The 26,783-nt window shown below is 36.3% G+C and overlaps 2 protein-coding genes and 1 long non-coding RNA gene across 6 annotated transcripts in view; 1 reads left to right on the top strand and 2 right to left on the bottom strand.

Annotated features, from left to right (window-relative positions):
* Positions 1-163: 163 nt before the first annotated feature.
* On the bottom strand, positions 164-3,891 carry gamt (guanidinoacetate N-methyltransferase). The gene is made up of 6 exons (XM_015057147.1): positions 3,548-3,891; positions 2,394-2,539; positions 2,243-2,306; positions 1,958-2,025; positions 1,110-1,220; positions 164-422 (listed from the first exon to the last, which is right to left on the bottom strand). The coding sequence occupies exons 1-6, from the start codon at positions 3,723-3,725 to the stop codon at positions 282-284; spliced, it is 708 nt and encodes a 235-aa protein (XP_014912633.1). The 5' UTR covers positions 3,726-3,891; the 3' UTR covers positions 164-281.
* A 5,868-nt stretch (positions 3,892-9,759) lies between these two features.
* Positions 9,760-26,783, top strand: part of dazap1 (DAZ associated protein 1) — a 33,369-nt gene continuing 16,345 nt past the window's right edge. The window contains exons 1-7 of one of the 4 annotated variants that reach the window (XM_015057148.1): positions 9,760-9,977; positions 10,923-10,963; positions 14,679-14,845; positions 15,816-15,881; positions 17,106-17,213; positions 20,107-20,155; positions 25,545-25,627. In XM_015057148.1, coding sequence (XP_014912634.1) covers positions 9,946-9,977; positions 10,923-10,963; positions 14,679-14,845; positions 15,816-15,881; positions 17,106-17,213; positions 20,107-20,155; positions 25,545-25,627 — 546 coding nt within the window. In that variant the 5' untranslated portion in view covers positions 9,760-9,945. The remainder of the gene's footprint in view (positions 9,978-10,922; positions 10,964-14,678; positions 14,846-15,815; positions 15,882-17,105; positions 17,214-20,106; positions 20,156-25,544; positions 25,628-26,783) is intronic. The other 3 variants (XR_001428010.1, XM_015057149.1, XM_015057150.1) reach the window with 3 other exon arrangements.
* Positions 21,348-25,551, bottom strand: LOC106962616 (uncharacterized). Its single transcript, XR_001428011.1, has 2 exons — positions 24,310-25,551; positions 21,348-22,377 (listed from the first exon to the last, which is right to left on the bottom strand). It is a non-coding gene; the product is annotated as an uncharacterized LOC106962616 (long non-coding RNA).

The raw sequence follows: 26,783 nt of genomic DNA, 5'->3' as shown, positions 1-26,783 counted from the left end.
TTATTCCCCCTTATGCATTTCTGATTTAATAAAAGTGGTCAAATGAAAAATGTATTCTTTTTTTGTTTGACAGATCAATTGATCATCAAAAATAACCAATAGAATAATCGATTACTAAAGTAATCATTAGTTGTAGCCCTAAATAAATACAAAAAACATTAAATGCAGTTATGATGGAGTTTGTTTTATTAAAACGTTGTACAGTGAAATACGTGATTGGCAGGAGACAAAAGGCACATCTGAATATAAAAAGGCTGCAGCAGCGGCGGCGTCTTCGTCCTTTATTCTTTCACAATAGTGGGAGTGATCATCTTCTTGAAGGAGTAGTATTTGCATTCAGTGGGTGGTTCAATGTCCATGGTGGTGGTGCTAATCTTGTCCTTCTTGAAGCCGGCCTCGAGCAAATGGGGCACCTGGGTTTCCTGAAAATCATTAACAGAGACAGAGAGAGGCGGTCGGCGTGCGGTCCAATTCGGTTTATCAGCAGCAACCTTCACATGAAAGCAGCAGGTAACTCAGGTGAACGCAGTGATGTTTTCACCATCTGCGTGTGTCTCTTGTGATAATGGTTGTTGCATTGGAAGCATCAGCATATCCAAAGGAATGCAGATGCAAATTAGCTTCTGCTATAATCTGGTACAGAAATTCAAATGGTGACATTTACACCATTTGTCCCTTTTAAAACAAAGATTATCATTATCATTAATAATAATTATGATCTGCATGTTTTACAAGCAGAGATCTGCATCTACAGCTTTCCAAAGCTACATCCCTACAACGTTTTGAGGTACATCTCTGCTGCAACGCAGCCGAGTGAAATTATCGGATCACCTCTTCAGTGTCAAGTTTAAGACGGAAACAATTAATGGGATTAATCAGGATGCAGCTCTAATCATCTAAAAGCTGCAGAACCGTAGCTCTGCAGTTGGAGGGTCCTGCTAAAGTACGTAGTGAATTTATACGGCCAAATCGTCTTATAAAAACTGTCTTTATGTTTCGGTTGCGTAGCTGGATCATGGGAAGTAGTTCAGGGGAATTGTTGTAGAGAAGCAGACAATAATCAGATAATCGGAGGATTTGATTTTGATGAGATCATCAAGGCAACAAACCTGGAACATTTTCTCAATGTTGTCGTATTTTCCCTTGAGCAGTTCACCCCAGGAGGTCAGGTTGCAGTAGGTGAGGACGCCTCCAGGTTTGAGCATCCTGTGAGCGTGACCCTGCAGGTAAAGAAACCACAGCGTTAATTTTCCCTTCATAAAAAATAATAAGATGGTCTGGGGTCTCTTTGGGCTCCGACTACAGAAACAATTCATCCTCCACCTCAATAACAACATGGTAAACACAGGAGCTGTTAGAAAATGTATTTGACTAAACTGAAATCAAATAAAACTCTGAAAAGACCTTAAGGGGACACATTATGCAAAAGTCACATTTTGCATGTTTTTATACGTTCATTTGGGTCTCGACTGCTTCTATAAACAGTCCAAACTTGTTGTTTTTTGACAATAAGTTTATATTTTTTGGTGTCTGAAAAACAAGCCATTTCAAAAATATTCCAATTGTTGAGTCACAATAAACGGGGGCTGCGCTGTTACCTAGCAACCCCTGCACATCACCTATGGCTGCTGGAAAAGACATGTTTAGCTGTTGATTTCCTACCCAGAAACCACTTGCTGCATTCTTGATGGTTGTGCAGGAGGCTCTACTAATGCTTTTCAAAGGAGCTCAATATAGGCTGAACTGTGCAGACTGATATCTCATAAACTAAGAATGATTTTGTGCAAAAAAAAAATAACTAAAAAGTAAAACAAACCTCTGCTGCTGTATTTAAGAATAAAATAATTATAGGAGTTCTTGTTATTTTTGCCATTAGCTTTAAATAGAACCAACAAAGTGGCTGAATAGTTTCAGCTGCAGATTCAGCTTAGAAAATTAGCTTCTTTCAGTCACTTACCTTAATGAAATCAAACTGGTGAGTGTGCCACGTTTCCTCTGAGAGAGGATATGTGTCATAGAGAATACCTGAAAGAGAAGGCAGAGGTGGCAGCATGCATCATGCATTCGAATTTATTTATTTATTCTTTTTATTATTTCTTCTCTACAGTCAGTCATGCTTTCCTTTTAGCTCATGATGTCACAGGTCACAGATAAAAACATTCAGTTAGCCCAGCACTGCTCCAGCGTTCCTGTTCCCAGTAATTTATACATTTATGACGAAATGCGTCAGGAAATGTCTCACCATCAAAGTGATTGTCTGGCAGGGTTGGAACAACGTTTTCCCAGAGACCCTTCAGAGGGACGACCTGCAGGAGGAAAAAAGAGGCTCACTAGCACCTTATTTTACCAACTTTCCATTCTCAGTTATCACTGCACTGACTGAGTCTAATTACCTTGTGAGGCTGAGACTTGGCCCAGTTCTCCAGACGGGCAAATACTCCATCGTTGCACTCGATTATCCAGTGCTCCTCGATGGGGAAGGACTCCACCTTCGTGGCAGCGATGGCCATGCCAAACCCGATCTCCAGAACCCGACCGCCTGTCAGACAAACAGAACCAAACTTTTCATCTGTTCCCTGCTAGTACGACATTTACAAAAGCCATCAAATGTTCAGGGTGAACTAAAATTGTCAGTATTCTACTTTATGTGTGATTTATTACACTGTAGGGCATTGAGAGTAAGTGATTGCACAGAAATGTTGAGGAGTAACTTATAAAACTTAATGCTTAAGTCTTTTATTTAATGATTGAAAAATCTTTTAATTGCTTTCAGATCATCAGAAATATTTAGATTTGCTTATATTTTTGCACCCTCCAGGAAATTTGTTCTAAGATGCCGAATTTGCTTTCAAATAAAAAAAAAAACCTTTACAATGTAGATATTTTACATGCATTTGCACATCAATCTAAGAAATAAACTGAATATATCATTCTCACTGTGCAAATTAAACTTGAATTTTAAACTTTTTTGCATTCTTTGAAACATCTGGATCAGTCTGGCTTTCAAAGATGAACGTATGTGAGCAGAAATGCTCTCTGCCCTCTGCAGACTTCTTGGCCTTTTCCCAGTAGTGAAGTAACAGCTGCTGCAGTACTCACCAACACAGCGCACCATGCTTCTCACAATAACATGTGTTTCACCATTACAGAATCAAAGAAACTGTAAACTGTAAACTTCTTTTGGTTAATAGAAAAGACGTTTACAGATTTATATACTCACATACATAAACTATTATCTTTGTATATATTCTAAAAAAAATTGCAAATATTTAAATCTATTTTTGTAGTTTGTAGTCCTCAATATTACGCATTAGAGCTCTAACAAAATATTAACACATTTATATTTTCAGCTGAGCTAACAACATTTTTCTGTCAGACATTTTAATGCCTTTTAAGTGTACACAAGAACAAAAAACACATTCCTTAGAATATTCTGTGTTGCTGTCTCTTTAAATGACAAGTTCATGCAGTGTGAGTTCAACATCGGACAAGCCGCGCGGCAGGGCGCGATGCCCGATAATACACACTCCTTCCCGGCCGCTGTTACCTTTAGAAGCTGCAACGGTCGCCAGCGAGTGCATGTACGGGGTTTCCCAGCGTTCCATGACCGGCTTGCCCATGATCTCTAGGTGTGTGTCGGCCTCATTGTACCCGGCGTTAGCGTCGTGCCAGGAGGGCTTGCAGTCCTCTCCCTTGGTGAATATGGGCTGAGGAGCGGAGGTCATTTTGGTTTGCTGTCGTTGCGGTTGGCGGGCTCTACTGGAGGGTTTCTCTGACACAGAAGAGGGTGAAAGTGGAGGAGGCGGTGGTTTATATCGAGCTCACAACTGCTGACACCGCAATCGTGTGACTGGGGGTCAAAAAGCGCAAATACACATTCCAAGATTTAAGAGAGCCCAAGATCCTCTGAAGATAAGAGGACTCACTCAGTGGGAAATAACGGATTATCATTATTGTTATATGTACCAGTTTGATGGCTTTTCTGAGCCAAATTTTCCAACTTTTAAAGTACTTGCAGGCTACTGTTTTGTTGTTGTTGTTGTTGTTGTTTTTTCTATTTTCAATAACAACACAAAATAATTAATTTTGATGTTTGTACTTGTTGTTCAGCAATATTTAATGAATCAAACGACTGAGTCAGATTTCTATAAAAAAGGGGATCTTTAGATAATTGTTCATCCGAAACATAAAGATATCACAGGTTTACTTTTTTCTTGAAGAAAAGCACAGTGTTCTGATTGTTGAACTTTTCTAGCATAGATTATGAAGTCATTTAAAAAAAATGTTGCTAACCTCCCATTTTAAGACAAAAAAAAAACTCCTGTAAAAAATTACAGATTGTGTCCATTTGCATCATTTTTTAAATGCCTCCTGTAAAACATTTGTATCATTCTTGAAATGACATTGTGGTTGGGGCCACAAATATAAATAGAAAAACAGAGTGTCTTCAGTCTGTCTTCTTGTAACCTTTCCTTCCTACAGTTATAACCATCTACAATAACTCTTTTATTAAGAGTTACAACAATATTTAATTTCTCTTTGTTGTCTATAAAGTATTTTTTCACCATTTGGACACCACTGGCCAAACCCTACTTGGATTGATCTTCTCAAGGAAGATGTGAAAAATGTAAAAACTGCATAAATATTCATATATTGAGGCACTTCACCATTAACAATAGCCAAACAGTCGCTACAAATGGAAATGTATTAATTTAGGTCAGGTGAACTGGAACAGAGGCACATCTAAAACGTGGGTCCTGATGACCAAGGTTAAGTTACTGGTCTATCACTTAAAACACCAATAACATACCAGTTTGTGGTTTTCACATAAGAAAACGTTCAATGGTTTGAACATGAAATAAATCAAATGACTCTTCTTTTGGCAGCTTTTTCCAGAAGCAGCTTATCCAGCTGCTTCTGGAAAACATATTAAAAGTTGCTGCTTTCAGCTTCTACTGTTAAGAGTATCAATCTGACTTAATCTTTGGAATTTGAACTTTTGGTCTCACAAAGTACTTATATCAATACCTTTGAATCAGCTGCTGTCCTGGTAGACGTGTCTGATCTGTTCCGTTGAAAAGAGTTAAATCTGCATGGAGGACAATTAAATCTACCCTGAAAAAAAAAAAAAACACATTAAAACTTCAGAGACAGGATAAAAGAATGTCCTGGGTTTGAATCACCTTTTTGAGTGACGTTTGCAATAGTACTCTCTGGGTACTCTGGCTTCCGTCCACAGCCAAAAATATCCAAAACCAGCCTAACTGCTGGTGCTAATTTCCACTAAAGAGTGTGTGCATGGATGTGTTTTTCTACATTGCGTACTTATGGATGTGTGAAATATTCAGGGTCACTTTAGCTTTTGATTATTACAATTAATTCATCAGTTGAATTTAAACAATTGGTGCATTCTGCAGATTTTTTATCTAAACCTACAGAATTAGATTTGCCCACAGTTATTACCATTTTTTTCTTTTTCTTTTTTCATCAACTTATTCTACTGTGTTATCATTTTTGTACAACGCTGGTGCAGTTTCAAACCTGTTTTTAAAGGTGCGATATAAATAAAGTTGACATGACATATTAGAAATGCTTTAAAAAACAAATAAATTCAATTCTTATTTCAAATAAGAAAATAAACATTTTCTTATTTGAAATACAATTTCAAAGTATTCCTTCTAGTGTTCATAAAAGTTGCTTCTGCAGCTAAAAAGATACTTTTAACATCAACATATGAAAAGCTCAGCTGATTTCTGCTTGACTTGGCATCAGTACAGTGTAGAGCTGATCTGTTGAGTATTTTTTGGATTAACTGATTAATAATTTGTGCTTCATTGGAAAATTATTTTAACATAATTTGAACCAGATGATGCTATAACTATGCCACATGTAGGGGTATACTTTTGGCTTGATTACTGCTCTGATTGTGTTGTTATTTCAGAAAATTACATTTTCTTCAGTCTGTATACTCCACCAAGCAAAAATTTAATATTTAATTGCAGAAAATGAGAAAGCGTCAAAATAACAAAAAGATACAGTTCTTTCAGACCTCAAATAATGCAAAGAAGCTAATATTAATTTAGAAACAACAATACTAATGTTTTAACTCAGGTGGAGCTCAGACATGAGTATTTGGTGGAATAACAGGAGGTTTTCAATGGGGCACAGTTCACTGGGCTCTTAGTTTTAAACAGAGCTGCATATATTAGAAAAAATATGTATATTATCCTTCCACCTTTATTAATATCCACTACTCTCCTTTGTTCTGTCATATAAATTTCCACTGAAATACATTGAAGTTTGTGGTTGTAGCGGGACAAAAGAAAGCTCAAGAGGTGTGAATATTGTACCTAACCAGAAGAGTAGTGGTTTATTGTTTCCCGTGTCAGAATGCATTAGTTAATGCATGCAAGTGAGATTCAGTGCAGCAAAGTGTCATTGAAGGGAGTGGATATCAAGAGGCCCGTAAGAGGTTTGGTGGATGATGAGACCCTGCAGAGCAACAAGGACCTTCGCTCAGCTTCATCTAATGGAGTAGAAAAGGAATTGGAGGGAAAGATGATCAGCGGATCTGTTCCCAAGCGTTGGTCTGTCTGCTGTGATTCACCACATAATGTTGTGATTCACATCATCTGCAGTGAAAAAGATAAGTGGCTCTAAATATAGTTCTGAGAAGAGTGGGCTTGATTTTCAGATTTTCATCCATCCGTCGTTTACACACACTTATCCTGGTGGGGTCATGTGGAGGGCTGCAGCCTGTCAGCAAGAGGACAGAGACTGAAACGATTAATCAGATTAACCAGATTAACCAGATTAACCAGTTATTGAAATAATCGCCAACTAATTTAGTAATCAATTAATTCTTACCTGGAGTAAACAGACTCCAAAAAGGTCCAATTCCTAAAAGAACAACACAGTCAAGGCAGTAATTAAGTCAAAACTGTAAAATATAAATATATATATATATTTCCAGAACTTTTCAAGTGGCATAGTTTTGAGTGTTTATTTCATTATTTGTTTATTTGCATTTTAATATATTTTTATCAAGTTTTCTTTTTGTTTTTTTTAATGTTTATCATATTTTCTTCTCTGACATTTTACTTGTTCAAAATAAATATTTTATTTCATTATCAGCTGATCTGGTGGCAACAGGAAGAGGGAGCTGTTTTTCTAACCCGGCAAAGCTGCAGTTTTCTGCACACAGCAGCTGGTTGAATCTGACTTTAATAACACAATATTATAATAGAAATGTGGCAATATTACATACTTAATCGGGAAACATTGAATTTGTGTCAGATGTTACGATCAGAAGAGGTTGTAACAACATGATTCATTCTGCCAGCAGCCTTAAATATCATTACTTACACACAGGGCCGGCCCAAGACTTTTTGGGGCCCAGAGCAGATTTTCAATTGGTGACCCCAACATCATTTCTAAGATACTCTATGTGTGTAATGCAACAACTAGTATCATTAGTGTCATTTGTAATTATTTTACATCACACAAATGTTATTATGGCTGTTGATTTTAGCATTACAGGATTGCAAACTAAAATAAAAAAATATTTGGATTTTCAAATGCAGAATCATATTTAAGTGTGACATATTATTTTAACTGATAAACATTAAATTTACTGTAAACAAGTTAGTAAATCTGATATCTTACCCTTCCTAAAGGTGGCAGCAGCCATCAGCAGTACTATTTGGGTAAAAACTATGAAAATAATAGAAGTAATTTTTCATGTGTAGTTTGTGTTTTTTTTTTTACATAAAGCTCTTTAAAAATTAAGACTGAACCCCATTGGAGACCTCATGATTATTCCACCAAATATTGATCCCTGAACTCTTCCTGAGTTAAAACATTAGTATTGTTTCTAAATTAATATGAACTTATTTTCTTTGCATTATTTTGAGGTTTGAAAGCTCCACATGTTTTTCCTTATTTTGATCATTTCTCATTTTCTGCAAATAAATACAAATTTTTGCTCTGAATATCAGAGACATGCTGTTAGTAGTTCATAGAATAAAATAACAAAGTTCATTTTACTCAAACATAAACCATCAAAAAGTAAAAATTAAGTGGTCTTAATTTTTTCCAGATCTGTATATATTTCATGATGGACTAAGCAGACAAAATGTATCCTATTAATCCTATTCATGCTCAATATGTTTTGATCATTTCCAAGTAAAATACATTTGACACATTTGAATATTTACTAATAATACCCCTTATTTATGTGCTTTATGTCCGCCTCCCCTGCTGCTCCTGTTTCTGTCTTTGTTAGTGAAACAGAAGTGAGTCCATTTCCTCTGAGAAACATGATCAAGCTGTTTCCCTCACACATGAGGTGTTTTGAAAGAAATTGGCTCCAGTCCCAGCGGAGAGGCTGCTATAAATCATGACATGCTGATGTTTGTCCTCAATTTGTCCTTTATGAATGATCTGAAGCAGATAAAGAGAAACAAGAGCATCTTCCAGGGACACGCTTTGCTGAGTGAGAAGGTGGTTCTTGTTCTGACTTTTATAATTCCCACCGGCGGACTGGGAAAGCTTTGGGAATAACAGCAGCACAGAGACACTCCTGTACTTCTATTTCTGTTGTTAATTAGATCCAAGATACATAATTGGTTGAAAGGACACAGTTATAAAGGGAAAAGGGGAACAAATGTGTAATAAAGATGATGATCCATGCAACATTGTATAATATTTTCAGACAATATTTTATCTTCCAAATATCTTTGTGTGTGCGTTTGATTCATGAAAAAAAAGTGGAGAAACGTTTCTTAAATCTGAAGCTATTGATAAGCTGATTGGAGGTGTGGGTTGTTGAGTTCATTTAAAATATATAGAAAGTTGAAAAAATGTAAGATTTATGTTTTTTTATTATTATGTGATATGTTTTAAACCACATGTGTCAAACTCGAGACCTGTGGGCCAAATCTGGCCTGCCATAGTTTCTTATGTGGCCCTTAGATTCTAGACTAAACACTAAATGTGCTTAAATATTATGTTATCAATCAAATCAATGCAGTTTTTGTCTGTTTACCGACAAATTATATAAATTGACTTTTTATTACTTGGATCATGGACTACGATCTGACATCAATTAGACTCCCAATTATGTATTAGCACAAAAAAGAGGGTGGATTTTACATGAATTTGCACAATAATACTCAAGAAACCGGAGGGTCTGACTGATATAAATAAGAGCCCCAGTTAAACGACATTTAACTGAAGTCCTAAAAGGGGTGCGGGTTTTAATGTTTTTATCTTTTTTAATCTTTTTCAAAATGTCTTTCTCTTTCTCACTGTTTATTCAATGTCACATGCTGTTTTTATTTTAATTATGTAAAGCACTTTGAAATGCCTTGCTGCTGAAATGTGCTATACAAATAAAATTTGATTGATTGATTGATACATCAAGCGATTATATTTTTGTGATTTCAATTTGTGCAACTTTATTGTTAACAGAAACACAGCTAGTGTCTTCTGTCAGGCTTCTTGAGATGTTGCTGTAATACAGACTGCTACAGGAGATCCTTCAGCATCTACAACTCTTTGAAGAAAAAATGTTACAACATTCAATTCCCACTCGGATTAATACAGTATTTGAATATGAGTTAAACTTCACAGTTACTTGCAACTTCATGTCGCTTTATCCCATAAAATCCCAATAAAATCCAGTGGCGTTTGCGGTGCACTGTAAACTGAGAATGACGTAATTTCCAGATTACAGTTCTGTCTTTCTAAGCAAATGAACCGTGGAGAGCTGGTGTTTGGGTGTAATGTTCCTTTAAAGGCTGTTGCCCCCTGCAGCGTCGTCATTGCGCAGAACAGTTTGAACCAAAAAGCGGAGTGACCTTCCTCCGCTTTCAGTCTGAGAGGGGCAGCACTGAAGCAAGAAGCCGCTCACAGCTCCCAAAGTCCACCGCTACAGCCTCAGAAATGAACAACAACTTAGTCGGAGATGAAGTCGGGTGAGATATGCCTAAAAGAGTTTCCCTGTGTTTCCACAAGAAAAATTTTCTGCTGTTTTGTAACTTGCAGCCTGCGCTCTGTGTTATCAAGCTGTCATTTGACAGCTAGCTGCGGCTAGCTCGGTTAGCTTCAGTAAGCCGGAGGAAACGCGGCTAAAAAGTGAAACTAGTCCTCAAAGTGAGTGGGTTGTTTGTGTTATGGCTTGTGGCGAATTATACCTGGTTGACCTGCGGTAGTGACACACTAGTTGTCAAATTGGTTTTTACTGTTGTCACTTATTTCTAGTTAGCTCCAAGCAGCAGAGCTAGTTTTGCTAGCGCTCGTCAGCGAGGCGAAAGTCAGCTCTTGACTCCGCCGCGGCTAGGACATTTAGCGGGCACTGCTGGAGAATGGAGCATCCTCTCCTGCACCGGGCTCTCGGTTTTTACATCCATCACCTCACACCTCATGTCGATTATCTCCACCGGGTAGCTACCCGAACAGTTGAAACAGACGCTGAACTTCACGGTTATTTAATCGGCACCGGGAGTTTGGTTCGCTCCGCATGCAGCGAGCCGAGCAACCGCGCTTCCCCCGGCTCTGCTTCGCTGTGGTCGGGCTCTCATGGTTGAAGGCTGGTGGTTTCCAGTTAGCTCCCCCAACGTCACGGCTCTGTCCCGGGCTGACTTACGTGGCAGGACGTTTCATGTAAAAGACCTCTTTATTGTCAATGCCGCTGCTTGCAGTATTTAAAACGCAAAGTGGCTAACAGCGAACATTAAGACGCGGTGATTTTAAGCGTTGCACCGTGTGTTTATATCCTGATGTTGCAGCAGCTTGTGTGTGTGTGTGTGTTTTTCTTTAAACTTTTAATGTTATATCCGCACATTTTAGCAGAAGCTCTGTTTTTCTCTCAGTTTATCTCTTTGCTATAACTAGTGATTATGTTTGGTCTCATCTTTTAGGAAACTTTTTGTAGGTGGACTGGACTGGAGTACGACACAAGGTAAGTCCTGCTGCCATAACATAAGGAGCATGTCAGGAAAATAAAAATAAAGCTAAAGATGTCATTGCATATTTGTTTAATATTGCATTGACTGCCAGTGCCAATAAAGCCACAAGTTCTTCATTCATCCAATTTGTCAAATATAACTAGCAAGAAAGATTTGAATGCATTGTATGTAAAACCCTATGAAATGCTGCATTCAAGCGTTGCACTAATTGACTTGTATGCTGATTATAATTCCATATGTTCTGCTTCTCTATTCAAAACAAACATTTCCTTCTGAAAACAAATGATACCAGCATCATGTTAGGACTCCAGTTAATATCATGCAACTTTTATCAGCATCTTTTAGCTCTGCAGAGGTCTGGAAAACAGCCATTAATTTACATCAGGTGTTTAGAGTAGAATAAAATTACTTTTTATTGTCCCACACTGAGGAATGTTTGGGTGCAACAGAAGTAAAGTGACAAGCAATCAAAATATGTAAAGTATCACAAATATATATATATATATATATAAAAACAGAATTAAGAATAATTTGCTGCACTGTAACAGTAAAAATACAACATAAAAATACTGCTTTTAAGAACTAAAAATAGTTATTAAAAATAGTGTAATCTGAGGCAGAGTTGGGCAGAATACACAAAAATTGTACTCAAGTAAAAGTACTTGAACATATTTTTACTCAAGTAAAAGTAAAGAGTGGCCATCCAAGAAATTACTCAAGAGTGAAAAAGTATTTGGTAAAAAATCTACTCAAGTACTGAGTTACTGATTAAATTGTCAATCATTTAATATTTAAAAGTTGCATAATCAGACAGACCAAAATATAAAGTTAAGTGGAAATTTTATTTTAAGGATGAAAATGACAATAATTCAAATAAGTAACAAAAAATAACAAAATCAGGCAAAAGAAAATCTTTCTAAATCAGTTTCTTTCAATAAAAAAAACTTATACAACTTGAACAAAAACTGCAGGTCTTTGGTTGATTTTTGGTTAAAACATGTTTTGTTTTTTTCATTCAGTGAAGTAGAAAATCCAGAAATTTTACTCAAAGAAGAATAGAAATATTTCATAATAAAATTACTTAAGTAAAAGTACAGCACAGTAAAAATCCTCCTAAAAGTCTGTTGTTTTCCCCCCCAAAAAAGTTACTCAAGTAAATGTTATTGAGTAATTGTAACTAGGTACTTTCAAACTGTGTGCCACTGAGTAGGATCAGTTTAAAAGTAATATACGAAATGTATGTTTGTGTCTTAAAAACAACAAACTGTTCACAATAAGTGACAATAACAGGAGGTTGTTGGGAGCGGTGATGGTAATAGAGTTTAACAGCAGATCGAAGGAAGGATCTACGGTAACGCTCCTTTGTGCACCCAGGATGCAGCAGTTTGTCGCTGCAGGAGCTCTGCAGTTGAGCAACACATTGTCCAGCAGTGATGTTACATTACTTATTCCTTCGGCCTCCCATCACCTGAACGGGGTCAAGAGGTCGTTCTGGGGCAGAACTGGTGCAGGATAGTAGATCTTCAGGACTGGACTGGTTGAAATTAAAAGGCAACAATGTTTAAAAAGCTGATAATCTGGGGTAGCTGATCTCATTCTAGGGAAATTAAAACCATAATAATAATTCAGAAATGTAAAAAAATTTGTATTTAACTGGCAGATATTTCCCTCAAACATTCATAGACGCTCTACTTTTTTAATGCTTTGAATAAAATCTGTTGATTGATTTGTATTAGTTTTATCGGCTAGAAAATATTTTAACCTTTTAAAATGACTCATTATATTCTGAAACAAAAGTCATTACTTTGATGTGAACATTAGAGTTAAATGTAGACTCGTTGATCAAATGAATCAAATCAGTTGATATGGAGCTGATATTTAAGGCAAATCAAATGCATCTGTCATTAACATGAGTAGATGGCAAGTTATATTCTAAAAAGGTTTTATTTACATTATCAATGTCATTTACTGAAACTGCAATCCTCATCATAAAAGAGTGCTGCTGTAATAATAATAATAATAATAATAGTTATTATAAAACCACATAAATTTTACATATTCTTTGACTAAATGTGAAATAAAAATCTGAAGAACTGACTACTAAGTACAAAAAAAAACATCTGATAACTGGGCCTTAAATATAGAGCATTTAAAAAATAGTTATTACAGGACGATAAATTAATTACTTCTATTTGATATCGGTTATGCAGAACCAGAGCAAATGGTAAAATAAGGCATGTTTATTACGCTTACTTAATTTTTTATTTATTAGTAGACATGCACAAATTTTTTTTTCTGCCGATTTCAGTTAAACTTCAAGGCACCGATTCCAACTTTTATTTTAAGTACATTTTAATTCATAAAAGAAAAATGTGCTGCTGGGTTTTATTCATACAGGAATTGGTTTTGAATCCCACTGACTTTGAATGAATAATCTCAATTTATGCATAAAGCAATAAATAACATTATAAAAAAGAAAAGTCAAAGTACATGCAGTTGGTTGATGGATTTATTTACTGAAATTGGTGGAGAATTTTATTTTTGAGGCATTAATTGCACAGGTTTGCAACTGAAAGTCATTTTTGTCTTCAGTTCTGCTGTATCTTTTAATCTTTCAGGGGACAAAAATTTAATTAATAATCTGTAATAAAAATTTATCATTTTTAAACCACCGCCATTTTTGTCTATTTTGACATTTTAAAACAAACAAAAAAAAATATACATTTCATTATTATTTCATCCGCTGATCAATGCAAAATGTGTCAATCGATTAGTGTCTCTCTATTAATTATTGTTGCATTGTTTTGTAAAGAAAGGAAATAACATTGGAGGCTAAAGGCCTGCAGGAAATGCTGATTTGTTTCTGCTTTGCTCTTTCTCTTTCAAGTCATTCAAGGTATTTTCCAGATATGATCTAAAGGGAAGCGCTCTTGTACATTGAGACAGTTTAATTTTATTTAAATACACATCTTTATGATGCTTTCACATGATATTTGGCAGGAAGACCTGTAAATCAAAAGCAGTTGGTTTATATTTGCGTCCTGCTTGCATTCAGACCCAACAGGAGTCGACTTCCAGGTTTGCTTGAAGCCCTTCTGCAGCTCATGGCTAATTTGCTGTTGTTTAACTTTGCACAAGAGCTTGTGTGTATTTACCGCCGTCTTAACTTTAAGATCTGCACCACAGTTCTGCGTAACTCTGTGGTTTTTCTTCTGCGCCGATGCCCCAGGGTTTTCCAGCAATAAGAAAACCGATTATACGAGCTCTCCAAAGTGACTTCTCATTTGTTCAAACTTGCTCGTCTTGGTTGAATCGGCTCCCTGGGTGTGTGCTGGGTTTGCAGTGCTCAGTAGCATGTTTGGCACCGTACAAGATGACTCTAGCTCTGTGCTTTGTTTGCTCTTGGGGAGTTTCTGTAGGCGTCTTATTCTAATTTAATGTTTTCACGTAAATAGTCCAATCCCTGGTAATCTGATACAACATAAATTCAAGGTCGCAGGAGGATTTTCAGGGTTTAGCAGCTCAGGATGCTTTACTTTTGCACTTCTTTTTGCCCCACTTACATCTTCAGAGCAAGTTTAACTGCTAAGCATAAATTCATCCTCCATTTATCCTGACTGTACTTCTTGATTCTGTTTTTGAATCTGTGGTTGTAATTTCCTGCAAAGCTGTGAAATACCAATGCAATGTCTGTCTCTGCTTTCTTAGAAACTTTGAGAAACTACTTCTCGCAGTATGGAGAGGTAGTAGATTGTGTCATCATGAAGGACAAAACCACAAATCAGTCGCGAGGCTTCGGCTTTGTTAAGTTCAAAGACCCTAATTGTGTACGAACAGTGCTGGAGACAAAACCACATAACCTTGATGGAAGAAATGTGAGTATTTTAGGCTGTAAAACTCCTCTGCTTTGTGCTAACTTTGCTTAAACATATTTCATATTTATAGGAAACTGTCTGAGGAAAAAGAGAAATTATATTAGGATACTGACCTTTCTGTGCAGTCCTATGAGTGAAATGTGATGTTTAGAGTAAATATAAGACTTTATTGAGCCCAGTGCACTGAATCCCATTGAAAACCTCCTGGTTATTCCTCCAATTATTGATTTCTGAACTCCTCCTGAGTTAAAACATTAGTATTGTTGTTTTCTTTGCGTTATTTGAGGTCTGACAGCACTGCATCTTTCTCGTTATTTTGACCATTTCTCATTTTCTGAAAATTAACACTAAATTTTGCTTTGAAATTCATATAATAAAAGAACAATGTTCATTTTACTCAGACATATACATAAAAAGAGTAAAAACTGAGAAAATGATCATTTTAAGTGGTCTCTTAAATTTTTTGTCAGATCTGCGTTTAGGTACATTTAAGAAAATTGAGAGTATAAGTTAATTTATTTAAGTATATCAATTAGTTTAAGTCTTTAAAGTCTCAGTTGATGGAAAAACATATTTTCTGTTTTGCAGTATCATGTAAAATCAACAGCAGATATTTTTAAGTAGAGATATTGGTCAGCAGAAAAGTATTTTCATGAACTGTTGCATGCACTCAGTTCTTAGTGGGGCTCTGCCGAGGCGGTAAGGCAGTCCAAGTTGCCCTAAAATGTATTTCTTATGTAAGGAAAAGGGCTTGAAATCTGGAGACTGTGCCAGTTTTGTCATAATAATCGATAGAATACTATAATTAAAATAATCATTAGTTGCAGCCCTGCTTGCAGCAAGCACCATGTTTGTTGTTGCGTTAATTTGATGCATCGTTAGGCGTTTAGCTCATGAATCTACATTCGACTTTCTTCTGTTCTTCTCCTTGAGAATATTGTGGAAATATTTCCTCCTCCTCTCCCGTCAGATTGACCCAAAGCCATGCACACCCAGAGGAATGCAGCCCGAAAAGTCTCGAACCAAGGAGGGCTGGGTAAGGGTAATCTGATTACTTCTCAGATAAAACACACTTATGAAACAAGATGGCGGCTTTGTGCGTGCTGACGTCACTCTGAATGATGGAAACTGATGGAGTTCAATGATGGGGGTGGAAAAAAATCCATATTTTTCTAAAATTAAATATTTTTAAAAAATTTCTTAATTGAAGGCTGTTCATCATTAAAGATTTTCCTGAGCGATAAATTGTCCCAGAAATTGTTTTGATAAATAATATTATTGTTTTGAGATCATTTTCAAATGTTATATTTATTATTTTCATTATTTTATGAAAGTTTTCCCTCTCAAAACTTTAACTTTGTGCAGAACACTTAACACTGCAGCTGGAAGACATTTTAAATATTCAAATAAAACCAACAAGCAAAAACAATAAATAAAACGGAAGTAAAAACAATGAATAAATTGGATTACGATGTCTCTGAAAGTAAAATTACCCTTCAAAAAGTTTACATTTAGCTCATTTTAACTTATCATATGATTAATTAATTGCTTTATTTGAGAGACTTAATTGGCTTATTGCCTAACCCTATCATGACATCACATATTAAATTCCTTATTTATGGTTTTCCCGTCTCTGTGGCTCCTTGGTAATTTGTAGAAACATTTTTAAGACAAACAGCCACTTTTATGTGAAACGTTCTCCCTTGTAGCATTTTTCTCTGGATTTGGATTTGAAAATAAACTGAATTTTATGATGTAACAAAAAAAAAATAGCTCTCAGCACTGAATTTATTTAGGCAGTGAGAAATCTTTCCTCCAACTTGGATAATTTTTGGGTCAACCAGCAAATGCTGCAAAGCTGGAGTCATTTTAAGTCACATATTTGGCTGTATGAAGAATGAATGTCAGCTTTTTAACCCCCCACCTTCCCCAAGTCATTCAGCTGGTTTTTACTGAAAAAAGTCAAGATTAATTGGGTAAAAAATAAGTAATTTAAGCAGCGCCTTGCTTTTATTGCCAGATTGCAGCAGCAGCAGAGAAAAGCTCTGCGGTTGAGTGGAAGTGGAAGATGCCGCGTTCTAGACTGGAGCTGCATTGACTTGACATGTTAAGAATTATACCCCAGGGCAGTAGAAGAGCCTAATTTCTTCTGCACCGTCTAAATAGATGATAGCGTACTGACCTCCCCCTCCTCCTGAAGTGATACTGTAACACACTTTGATATCAAATCCATCCACTCTCTTGCTTTTTTTTATTTCAGAAGGGCAGCAAAGCTGATAGCAATAAATCTAAGAAGATATTTGTAGGTGGAATTCCCCATAACTGCGGAGAGCCTGAACTCAGGGACTATTTCAATAGATTCGGAGTGGTAAGTATCACTGCTGCCCATTTAGTGTTGGTTAAAATCACATTAACGTAAAAAGAAAAAAAAAAGTCCCATCAGATTTCCTCTGGTTTTGTTTTTTTCTGTTGCATTTAAGTTTTTCAGACACAGATAACCTGAGTGAAGATAAATCAGAGTTTTCAAATTTTGTTTGTTTATTAAAAGAAAAAAAGCCAGACAAACCAACTTGCCTCTGTGTGAAAAATTGAGTGTCTGCAGCTTCCTGCTCCAGCACCGCTGAATAAAATGAACGACTAAAACTGGAGTGGAAAGTTTTGAGAAAACCAGAGACTTGGCGTGTTTTCACATCTGATAGTCGGTTAGATGGTTTGGGACCAAAGTTGTAACATTTGTTACTTTTTCAGCTGATGCGCTTCTCTTTCTCACTGCACTGTGTCAAATGGACCAAACCCTTTGAAAAACCTTTTCCCCTCCTCGCCTGTGGGGACGCTGCATCAAGAGCTACTGAAGAAGACGCTGAATGCTACTTCCTTTTTATGAAATGTAAACACAAACAGAGTGGCGTCAGATTTAGTAGGATTTCACTTTTGTTTTTGGTAAAAGACAATGAGCCTTTAATGTTAAAATTATTTGAATAAGCACGACTTACAGGTTCTCAGCTCCTCCATTGCGAATCGTGTCAAACTTGAGAAATTGCCAATTTTCCTGTACCTTTAAGTTATTTCTCCACCTTTATCAAAGCAGCAGTCTTGAGCTTGAACCACTGTACTCACTGTGGTAGAGGTGGGTGTGAGCAGCACCTTTACAAGTGTGATTGCCAGCACAAAGACCCTCCTCTTGGCTCTGATTGGTGGTTTTTGAGCAGGAGTGTTGTATTTCTGCAGATGGCAATAGGACCACAGGGAGGAGATGGAGGAACCTGATTTAGTTTTTCACATTTTCTGTCTCATATTACCAGGAGATTGTAATAGTTTTAATAATTAGTTAAATAAATAAATGTTTATAGAAGTTACCTAGTGCTTTGCCAAACCTGCTGATTGCCAGTGACGCTGCGGCAGCAATGCATCCAGATGTTGGAGGACAGCGTTGCAGACACCCGATTTACAATAACTGATGATCTTTTGTGTGGCTGAAATGTTTAAATTCAGCCACAATTAAGGGTTATTGAGCATCAGTTGTCTGTTCTCAATTAGATACAAATGCAGACTTTGACTAGACCAACTCCCAGAAACCTTCATTGTGTTTCTCTATAGCCATTCAGAGATGAAGTGACTGCTTGTCAAAATTTGCTTTAGCTTAATGTAACGAACCGATGGGCGAACATTTTCCTTCAGGATTTTTTTGGTTTGCAGCAGAGTTTGGTTATTCCAAGCTGTCCAGATCCCCAGATCATCATACTGCCGGCACCGTGTCTGACCATAAGCATGACGATCTTTTTTCTGAAATGCTGCTTTTCACCAGATTAGTATCCGTTTTATTCGCTGAGCATCTTTCCTGTTGAATCATCACTTATTTCACCAAAGCAAGTGAGACCAGCGTGGTTTAGATGTGGTTCTGGGTTCTTTTGTGACCCTGATGAATCGCCACTTCATTCCTGGAGTAATTTTTGTTGGCCGGCCGGATGAACTCCATGTCTTTATAATTTGTTGTTTATGGCTCTCACTGTTTCACTGGAGTCTTGGAGCCTAGAGGGCAGCTGCACAGATCAGTCAATAAATACGCCCCAGTTCATTTTTCTACCACACACACACTGGCTGCGTCTAGTCGGTGGCCGACGCTCCGAGGCGCAACGCCCACATCAGCACAATGAGGCTAATTTGTATTAAAGATGCAGATTTATGCGTTAATTGATAAGATCCAACAAAGTGTTTTTGAACCTTTTCCAGACTGATGGATGTCAATGGTTTTCTTGTTATTAAATCTATTTTTTGGATTTTTTCTAGCTTAAAATAGCAGGAAAAGGTTCTATTTGAGGAGATTCTGGATGCTGCAGCTCTGCTTGTAAAGTTGAACTGATATTAATCATTAATTACAGTTAATTGATTTAAAGTGATCAGTTATTGTTTTACATAGGGGTTGGTTGCTTTGGGGACCTTTTTTCAATTTTAAATAAATGAAATTATTTTGTAAAATCATCTACTCAGGTTATCTTTGTCTATCATTTTTGATTATTTGAATCTATAAAGCTACATTCACACAGCAGATCTTGATACTTCATTCTGATTTTTGATTCTTTTTTTTGCTTGTTTGTTCATAGTACCAATTAAATGCGACTGTAATAAAATTTCAGTTGATGAAAAATATCCAACCTTTTTTTATGCCAAATTTGATTTCTGATTTTAATCTTTTTCTTCTTCCATCACTTAAAAAACTTATTTTTAAATTTTTTAAAATTACATTTATTTTTTTCAATCCTTCTTTCTGTGAGTTGACCTGAATTCAAAGTCGAAATAATTAGAAGCTGTAAATACGCTTGTCAAACAAGATGGCTGACATCACTCAGTCTGAACTATGGAAACTCAGAGTGCACTGCTAAAAAAAAAAAAAATCCAGATTTTCCAAAAAAATTAATTTTCAGAAACGGAAAATTTGATTGACGACTACTACTGTAGATACTTGAAAACAACTGATTTAGTATCACAAAGAAGTGACAAATCAGATTTTTTTTTATGATCGAAAGAATCAGAATTGAGTCGTTCAGACTGGTGTGAAAAAGTCTGATAAAGGTCGCATTTGGGCAAAAAAAGGAGCAAAAATTAGATTTGGGTCACATTTGCCTGGTGTGTGAACATAGAATGAAACACTTTTTCATGGCATTGAAGAAGAACGTTAACAGTGAGGGTTATTAAATTGAATATGAAAGGATCCTGTCCATTTTTCTAAATGGAGCCACTGTTTTCCTTTTGTCCCGTTCAAGGTCACAGAGGTGGTAATGATCTATGATGCGGAGAAGCAGAGGCCCCGAGGTAAAAGCTGATCCCGTTTTTCTCCCCCCCTCTCTCCCGCTCTATTCCTCACCATCTTAAATCCCATGGCAAACTATTCTGGCCCAAAGTGAGAAATCACAACCCATTCATTTCCATTTAATTCACTTAAAACATGTCACCCTGCAGCAGGAGTTGTATGTTGGACGCACACTGAATGACAAAGGCACTTAAAAGAAGCTCAGTTTTCTAGAAAACATTTAGTAGAAAAATGACTAATTCGTCTCACCATCTGCTATCGCTTCATGATTGAATAAAACTCAACTCATTGTGTTTTTATTGTTTTTTCCTTCATGTTTTTTGAAGTTACTGTAGCTATTGTAGGGTTTGCTTTGTAGTGTGTGGGTTGTGACCTTGGTGGAGAACATGAGTCTTCCTGTGATTTTTCCTCAAGATTGATTTCTGAAAAGAAATCGGTGATCAAACGGAGCAAGAAAGCTATTTATTTTAGATTTCTTACATTGAAGGACAATAAAACCTAAAAACAGAGGCTGTAGCTTTAAAAATACCTCTAACAAGACGACTTATGATGACTTATGACATTTGTTTGTTGACTTGAGGTTATTTGTAGTTGAAGGTTCTGCTTAGGCTCTTGATTTTACATTAGGACACTAAAATATTTAATATGCATGCGGTAGAACGCCATTTCGATTTATTTATGGATTTATTTTTATTTTATTTTTTTGTTTAAAGGGGACCTATTATGCAAAATTCACTTTTTTGACATTTTTATACTTCCATTTCAATTCAAATTCAATAATACTTTATTGATCCTAAAGGGAAATTAAATATTTTTGTAACTCGTATTAATTAAAAATTCTTCTGAGTTATTGAATCTCAGATGTTCCTAAAATCAGCCCAAGATCTTAAAGAAAAACACCCAGCTGATTTTTGGCGATGAGTTACAGTTTTTTGGGGGGTTTAGAAAACGAGCCATTTCAAAATATGTCCCAGTGCAGTGCTGTTACCTAGCAACCCCAGGACCTGGCCCGTCACCTAGCAACCCAACTTGCTCCTGCAAGTTTGTTGGTCAGTTTGTTCTACCGCTGTATGCGCCATACAATGTACCTATTCTAACCTGTTCAAGGAACTATAATAACTTTAACGGCTCTCCATATTTCTGCAAAGAATAAGTAATTATTTTGTTTTTTTTGTCACATTTCTTGAAAATATGCCTTACACATATTGTGGCAGTGACAGCAGGGCAAATGTTTTGTGTATTTTAACAGGATTCAGTTAATGTTAACGCATCGTTGTCTAAAGTTTTATGTAATGTTTTGCTTTATAGGAACAAAAGCACCAGGACACATACATTTATATTTAATAGTATGTTCTTTTTAATATTTTTTTTTTTTGTTTTTTTTTTAAAAAAAGGTTCTTGCTACAAAATACTACACTAAGCCCTAAAAACACAGCTAAAATAAATATTTGTAATTGAATCAGTGCATTTTTTTCTGTGCCGTCATAAAGATATTATTTTCTTTTTATGCAAAAAGAAAAATTAGAAAATCCCACATGGGACGGATGAATGCAAATCCGTGTCCACAGTGGCATTAATTACACATGTTGATGTATAGCTTCATAAAATGCTATCTTTTTTTTTTTTTCATAGTAGATGCTTTTCCTATAAAATACAACAAAACGGTTTCATTCAATTAATTAAGAAGTTAATGAAATGCATTCTGGGATCAGAGCTAAAAGGAATTGCTACCTGATAAGGAGACAGATTGTGGGAAAAATAGGTGCTCCAAAAAATACAGCACTTAATCACAGTGCGCAGCTGGCATATTGAGAACAGTTTGAGCATCTAAAGAGGGATTTGTCCTTCAGAGCGGCGGCTCGCAGCCCAAAATCCATATGGCGAATACGACATCGTTACCACAGGAACAATAGCATTGAACTAAACATTTTTTTACCCATTGAAAAGTTTCTCTAACCTATTTCCTGACTGCAGAAACGACTGACTTTTACATCTGTCCGGTTAAGTCATAAATAAATGATGAGCCTTTGACATGTGTCGACACTTTTAGCATTCACGGTCTCCTTGGGAATCAGACTCGTCCCGCCGGCTGTGCTGGCGTCAGGCTCGGCCCGCTGAGTTACAGCCACAGCTGTTTCATCTGCGCTCGTCCCGCATCGCGGCGATGCGGCCGCTGACCCACTGCTTCCATTATCGCTCCGCCTTTTATGTCACCATTCATCCGCTGTTGGGAGGAACCCAGAATAGTTTATCATTGGGATTTAACATGATGATCTGCATCAGTAACAATCATTTATTTAATCTTTAATAGCATTAACGTTTTCTGGTACTAAAACTACTTTATATATGTCTTAAAGATTGGAATAAGTTTTCTTTACCTTGATTTAGAAGTAACTTGTACTTGTATCTTAAATGGCATAGTATGTTTTCCCATTTGTAGAAAATTAAGTATTTTTGTAAGTAAGCCCTTTCTATTTTTCTTTCTTCTGTCCCCTTTCTCCTTGTGAATGGTTTGAATGTGATTAACTTTGTTTTCATAAGATTTGTCTTTTCTCCTTTAGGTTACTGTGCATTGACAGGTAACACAGAGGTACAGGCCTGTTGTAAAAGCACTTCATTTTTACTCTGAAACGGGGTCTACAGAAGGTGCATCAGTTTTTAGACTGAGATAAGTGGTGAGAGAGAGAACCGACTTACTGAGAGTTTTCAATCAGGTTATTCTGGTGGATGGGTGCATATGAAATATTTACTGCATTTATTCTAACCATATGTATTATTTACTGGTAGAAAACTGGCACCACATTTTCAATTGCACTGATCAGATTCTGCGTTTAGTGTTAAATCAAAAACCTGTAATCAGTGGTGGTTTTTGGCATACATGCATTAATAAATTAACAGCTTGTATAAGTGTTAGCAAATTGGCGATAACATCTGCACATCCATTGTGGAGAGTATTCAGATCTGAATTTATTAAGTATATGAAAATAATTTATTAAAGATTTTTGACTTGATTGATATTTGACTGATTCATTTAATCTGCAAGTTTGGGTTTTAAACATCCTTCCTGTGTAAAGTTTAAACACATTGAGACAGTTTTTTCATTTGCATTACCTCACTATAATGTACTATAGTCAGTTCTTGCATCTTAAATGCATGAACTGCTACAATATAACATTTTTGTACCTTTTGTTTCTATGTATGTTAGAATATCTCATTTGTAAGACATCAGATGTTTTACATCTTCTTTTGGATTCAAGCGCACCACAAAACCTGTGTGCTAAATGCCAGAGGCAAAACGGGTCAAACATGAGCTTTCCATCTTTAAAACATAAACACGACGGAAAACTTTCTGAAAGAAAGCAAGCAAGCTTGAAAGAAAGAAAAATCCAAACGATTTGGACTATTGGAGTTATTTTCATGGAGTACTGTCGCCATCTGACAGGTTTGGTTGTCTGAATGGTTAATAACAGGCAGTTTTCATGTGGAGTCCCATCTATACCGAAAGATATTTCACAAACACGCAGTTAATAAATTGAATTCCTGCACCAAAGAGTTAAGAAGTATATATAAGTGCAAGTTTAAATTGATATTTATCACTGTGAAGGAATACAAAAGAAAAAAAAAATCACCTGTGCCCCTTAAGGGGATCAGTAATTTTCAAAAAGTCACTCCAGGTGTAATATGTAACCTTTCTATGTAATATAATATAAAAATGCAATAAATAACCTTAAAACATGCAAAACAGTAGCTCCCAATGAGAAGTTGGCAGCAGTTATCATTGTAACATTAAACATGGCTAAAATGGGCAACATTAATAATGATACAAAACATAGCAATTTACTCATGAAACACTGTGCATTATTAATTTGATCTAAAATACATGTTAAAATACACTGCTCAAAATAAAGGGAACACTCAAATAACACATCCTAGATCTGAATGAATGAAATATTCTCATTGAATACTTTGTTCTGTACAAAGTTGAATTTACTGACAACAAAATCACACAAAAATCATCAATGGAAATCAAATTTATTAACCAATGGAGGCCTGGATTTGGAGCCACACACAAAATTAAAGTGAAATGTTCCCTTTATTTTTTTTGAGCAGTATATAGTACTTGTAAAGAAAACGCAGAGCTGATTCTAATACATACCACAGTTACAGACACCTGAAAAAGTGGCAGTTACAGGTTGCTACGGTAACCACCGCCAAGAGCAGCGAAAAAGAAAATAAGTGTTGACTAAACAAAATAAATTCAAAGAATAAACAAATGTTGACAAACTTCACATTGATAACGTTAAAATAAAACCCCATTTTATATAAATAAATACATATAACCAACATTTTAGAAACCATTTTCTACCATTCCAGTTTGAGTGCAACCAAGATATTTCAAACTTCTTAATGGTGCCATCGTGGTTGTAAATTTAGGTTGGGGACGGGTCATTGACAGATGTTATTAATAGTGGTAGAGCATAAGGCTGGGGAACGCCTGGCGTTGCACTAGAGGTCTCTGAAATCGTCTCGTAGGACTTTTAATTGGATCCAGGTTAGGTCCCTAAGTGGAGATGTGCTCTCAACCCAGTTCTGCCAGAACCCAAAGATAATCAGATTGAAAAGTAGATCACTGCAGCTTGTTAACACTCTGTAGAGAAGTTTTGAAGTAGTTCATTGAGAGGTTGGTGTTCCCAAAAAGTTTGACTTTGAACTCGATTCTTCTTGGTGCACTTTGTGTATTCCCTGTGAAACCCTTTGAGCGAAATAAATGAACGGATCGGCGAGGGGAAAACGCTACGACCTGTATCTTTGTGTTGCCTTTGTAAGCAGTTTTGCGAATGTCCGTTTTTTTTTTTTAGGCTTATCCTGGCAGACTCAAAAGTAAAAAAAATACTGAATTTGGGAAAGCTCGGAGAAAGCTTTAGGCATTCTACAATTTGTGTTACTCCATGTTTTTGTGATGCATTAACAATGGCTGCTGCGAGTGTGTGCTCCACAGCAATATACCAGGGGACAGATCAAGGTGGGGTTTGGATGAAACGGCACTAACAATATGTAACAATACTGCAATTTATTATTTAGGTGGAAAATTTACCTTACTGACCGACCTCATTTTGTAACGATCCTCACCCATCATCCTTCATGTTTAAAATGTAAGCTGTTCATAATTGTTCATTTCACCAAGTATTGCTAAAGAAAAAGGTTTCCTTCAATCCCCCCAGGCTTTAGTCTTGGATTTGTGTTGCTCTGCAAGTCTGCGACGTCATCCGAACCCCAGGAGCCTCTTGCTCATCCTTGACGGATCCTCAATCTGCTGAAGCCCAATACTGTTCTTCATCTTGTGTTGTCACAACCCCCTGCTACCTTGATTCACTCTTGGTCGTTGGCTAGGTTTTGGATTTATTACTTTCGAGGCCGAACAATCAGTGGACCAGGCTGTCAACATGCATTTTCACGACATCATGGGCAAAAAAGTGTGTAGTTGTAGTTTTATTTTACCCTTAAGATCGAACAGAGGCTTGGGCGATGTGCTCTGATGATGATTGTCAGAATTTTCATCAGCAGCTTAAATGCATCATTTAACATCCTAAAATAACAAGAATATTGGCACCACGTAACAACTTATCTCGGCTTCTGTGTGGATTTAATTGTCGCCCAAGGCTTTGTTTAAACTGACCACTCCTTTAGAGTGTCTCAAGTAGATTTAACCAAAATTTCTTAAATTTGTCATATTTTTCTGGCTTTCAGTGCAAAATTATTTCCAATTCAAGTAGTTTAAAATACCATTTATCACCTAAAGGATTGGTCTAATCAGTTCTGTTTTCTTTTTTTCTTCATTCTTTCTTTTGTCTGTTTTCTAATGTTTTGTTGGCAGGTCACTTACATGTCAACATGTTTTATTTTTTAATTTTTTTTTTTCTTTTTGAAAAAGTTCAACTCGGTGACCTCAGTCGAATCTCCATACTGTGTCTGTTAGCTGTCGGAAAAAGCAAAAAGGAAAGTGTGAAGCGCCAGGCAAAAAAAAAGATATTTGCATATCACTTCTGGGTGTTTGTTTAGCTTGCTGGTTTCTCCAGATGGATGGAGTTTACTGCACTCGTTGCAAGGCGTTTCAGATAGAGGCAGGTAAGCTGCTCATACAGGCAGAAACAACACTCTGTTGGTGGTGTCGCATTCGAACACTCTTCATAACCTTTTTGGCACAGTGTGTGTCAGCTCAGTGTGTGTAGTAAACACCACCAGCTGCTGCCTCAGCTGAGTAAAACCCACCCACAAAATTGGCAAGTTTTAATCAAAACATATCTGATATTTGCTCCAAACATGTCTGTTTCCTTGCAGCTCTTGAATCATTGGTGTTAATTTAGTTACATTTGGTCTAATTAAAAAAAGTTAGCCTAATTTTCTGCCTTAATACAAACAACAGTGAATATTGTGGAGCATTGATAAACTTTGTTTTTGCATGACATTATAGGGAAGAAAATGTTGTGAAAGTCAGTTTAATTTACTAGACGTGAACAAAACCTTCAATAAAGTTCAGTTTTTATTACAGCAGCAAAATCTCACTCTGAATATTTCAAAAGATCCACAGTTAAATTCTCATTGTGATGTTATGCTAATACAATAAATTAT

The sequence above is a fragment of the Poecilia latipinna genome, unplaced genomic scaffold (genome assembly GCF_001443285.1).
Source record: "Poecilia latipinna isolate Pla-1442-1.1 unplaced genomic scaffold, P_latipinna-1.0 Scaffold1438, whole genome shotgun sequence".
NCBI lineage: Eukaryota > Metazoa > Chordata > Actinopteri > Cyprinodontiformes > Poeciliidae > Poecilia > Poecilia latipinna.
The sequence above is the reverse complement of the archived record's forward strand: the minus strand, read 5'-3'. Positions and strand labels throughout refer to the sequence as shown.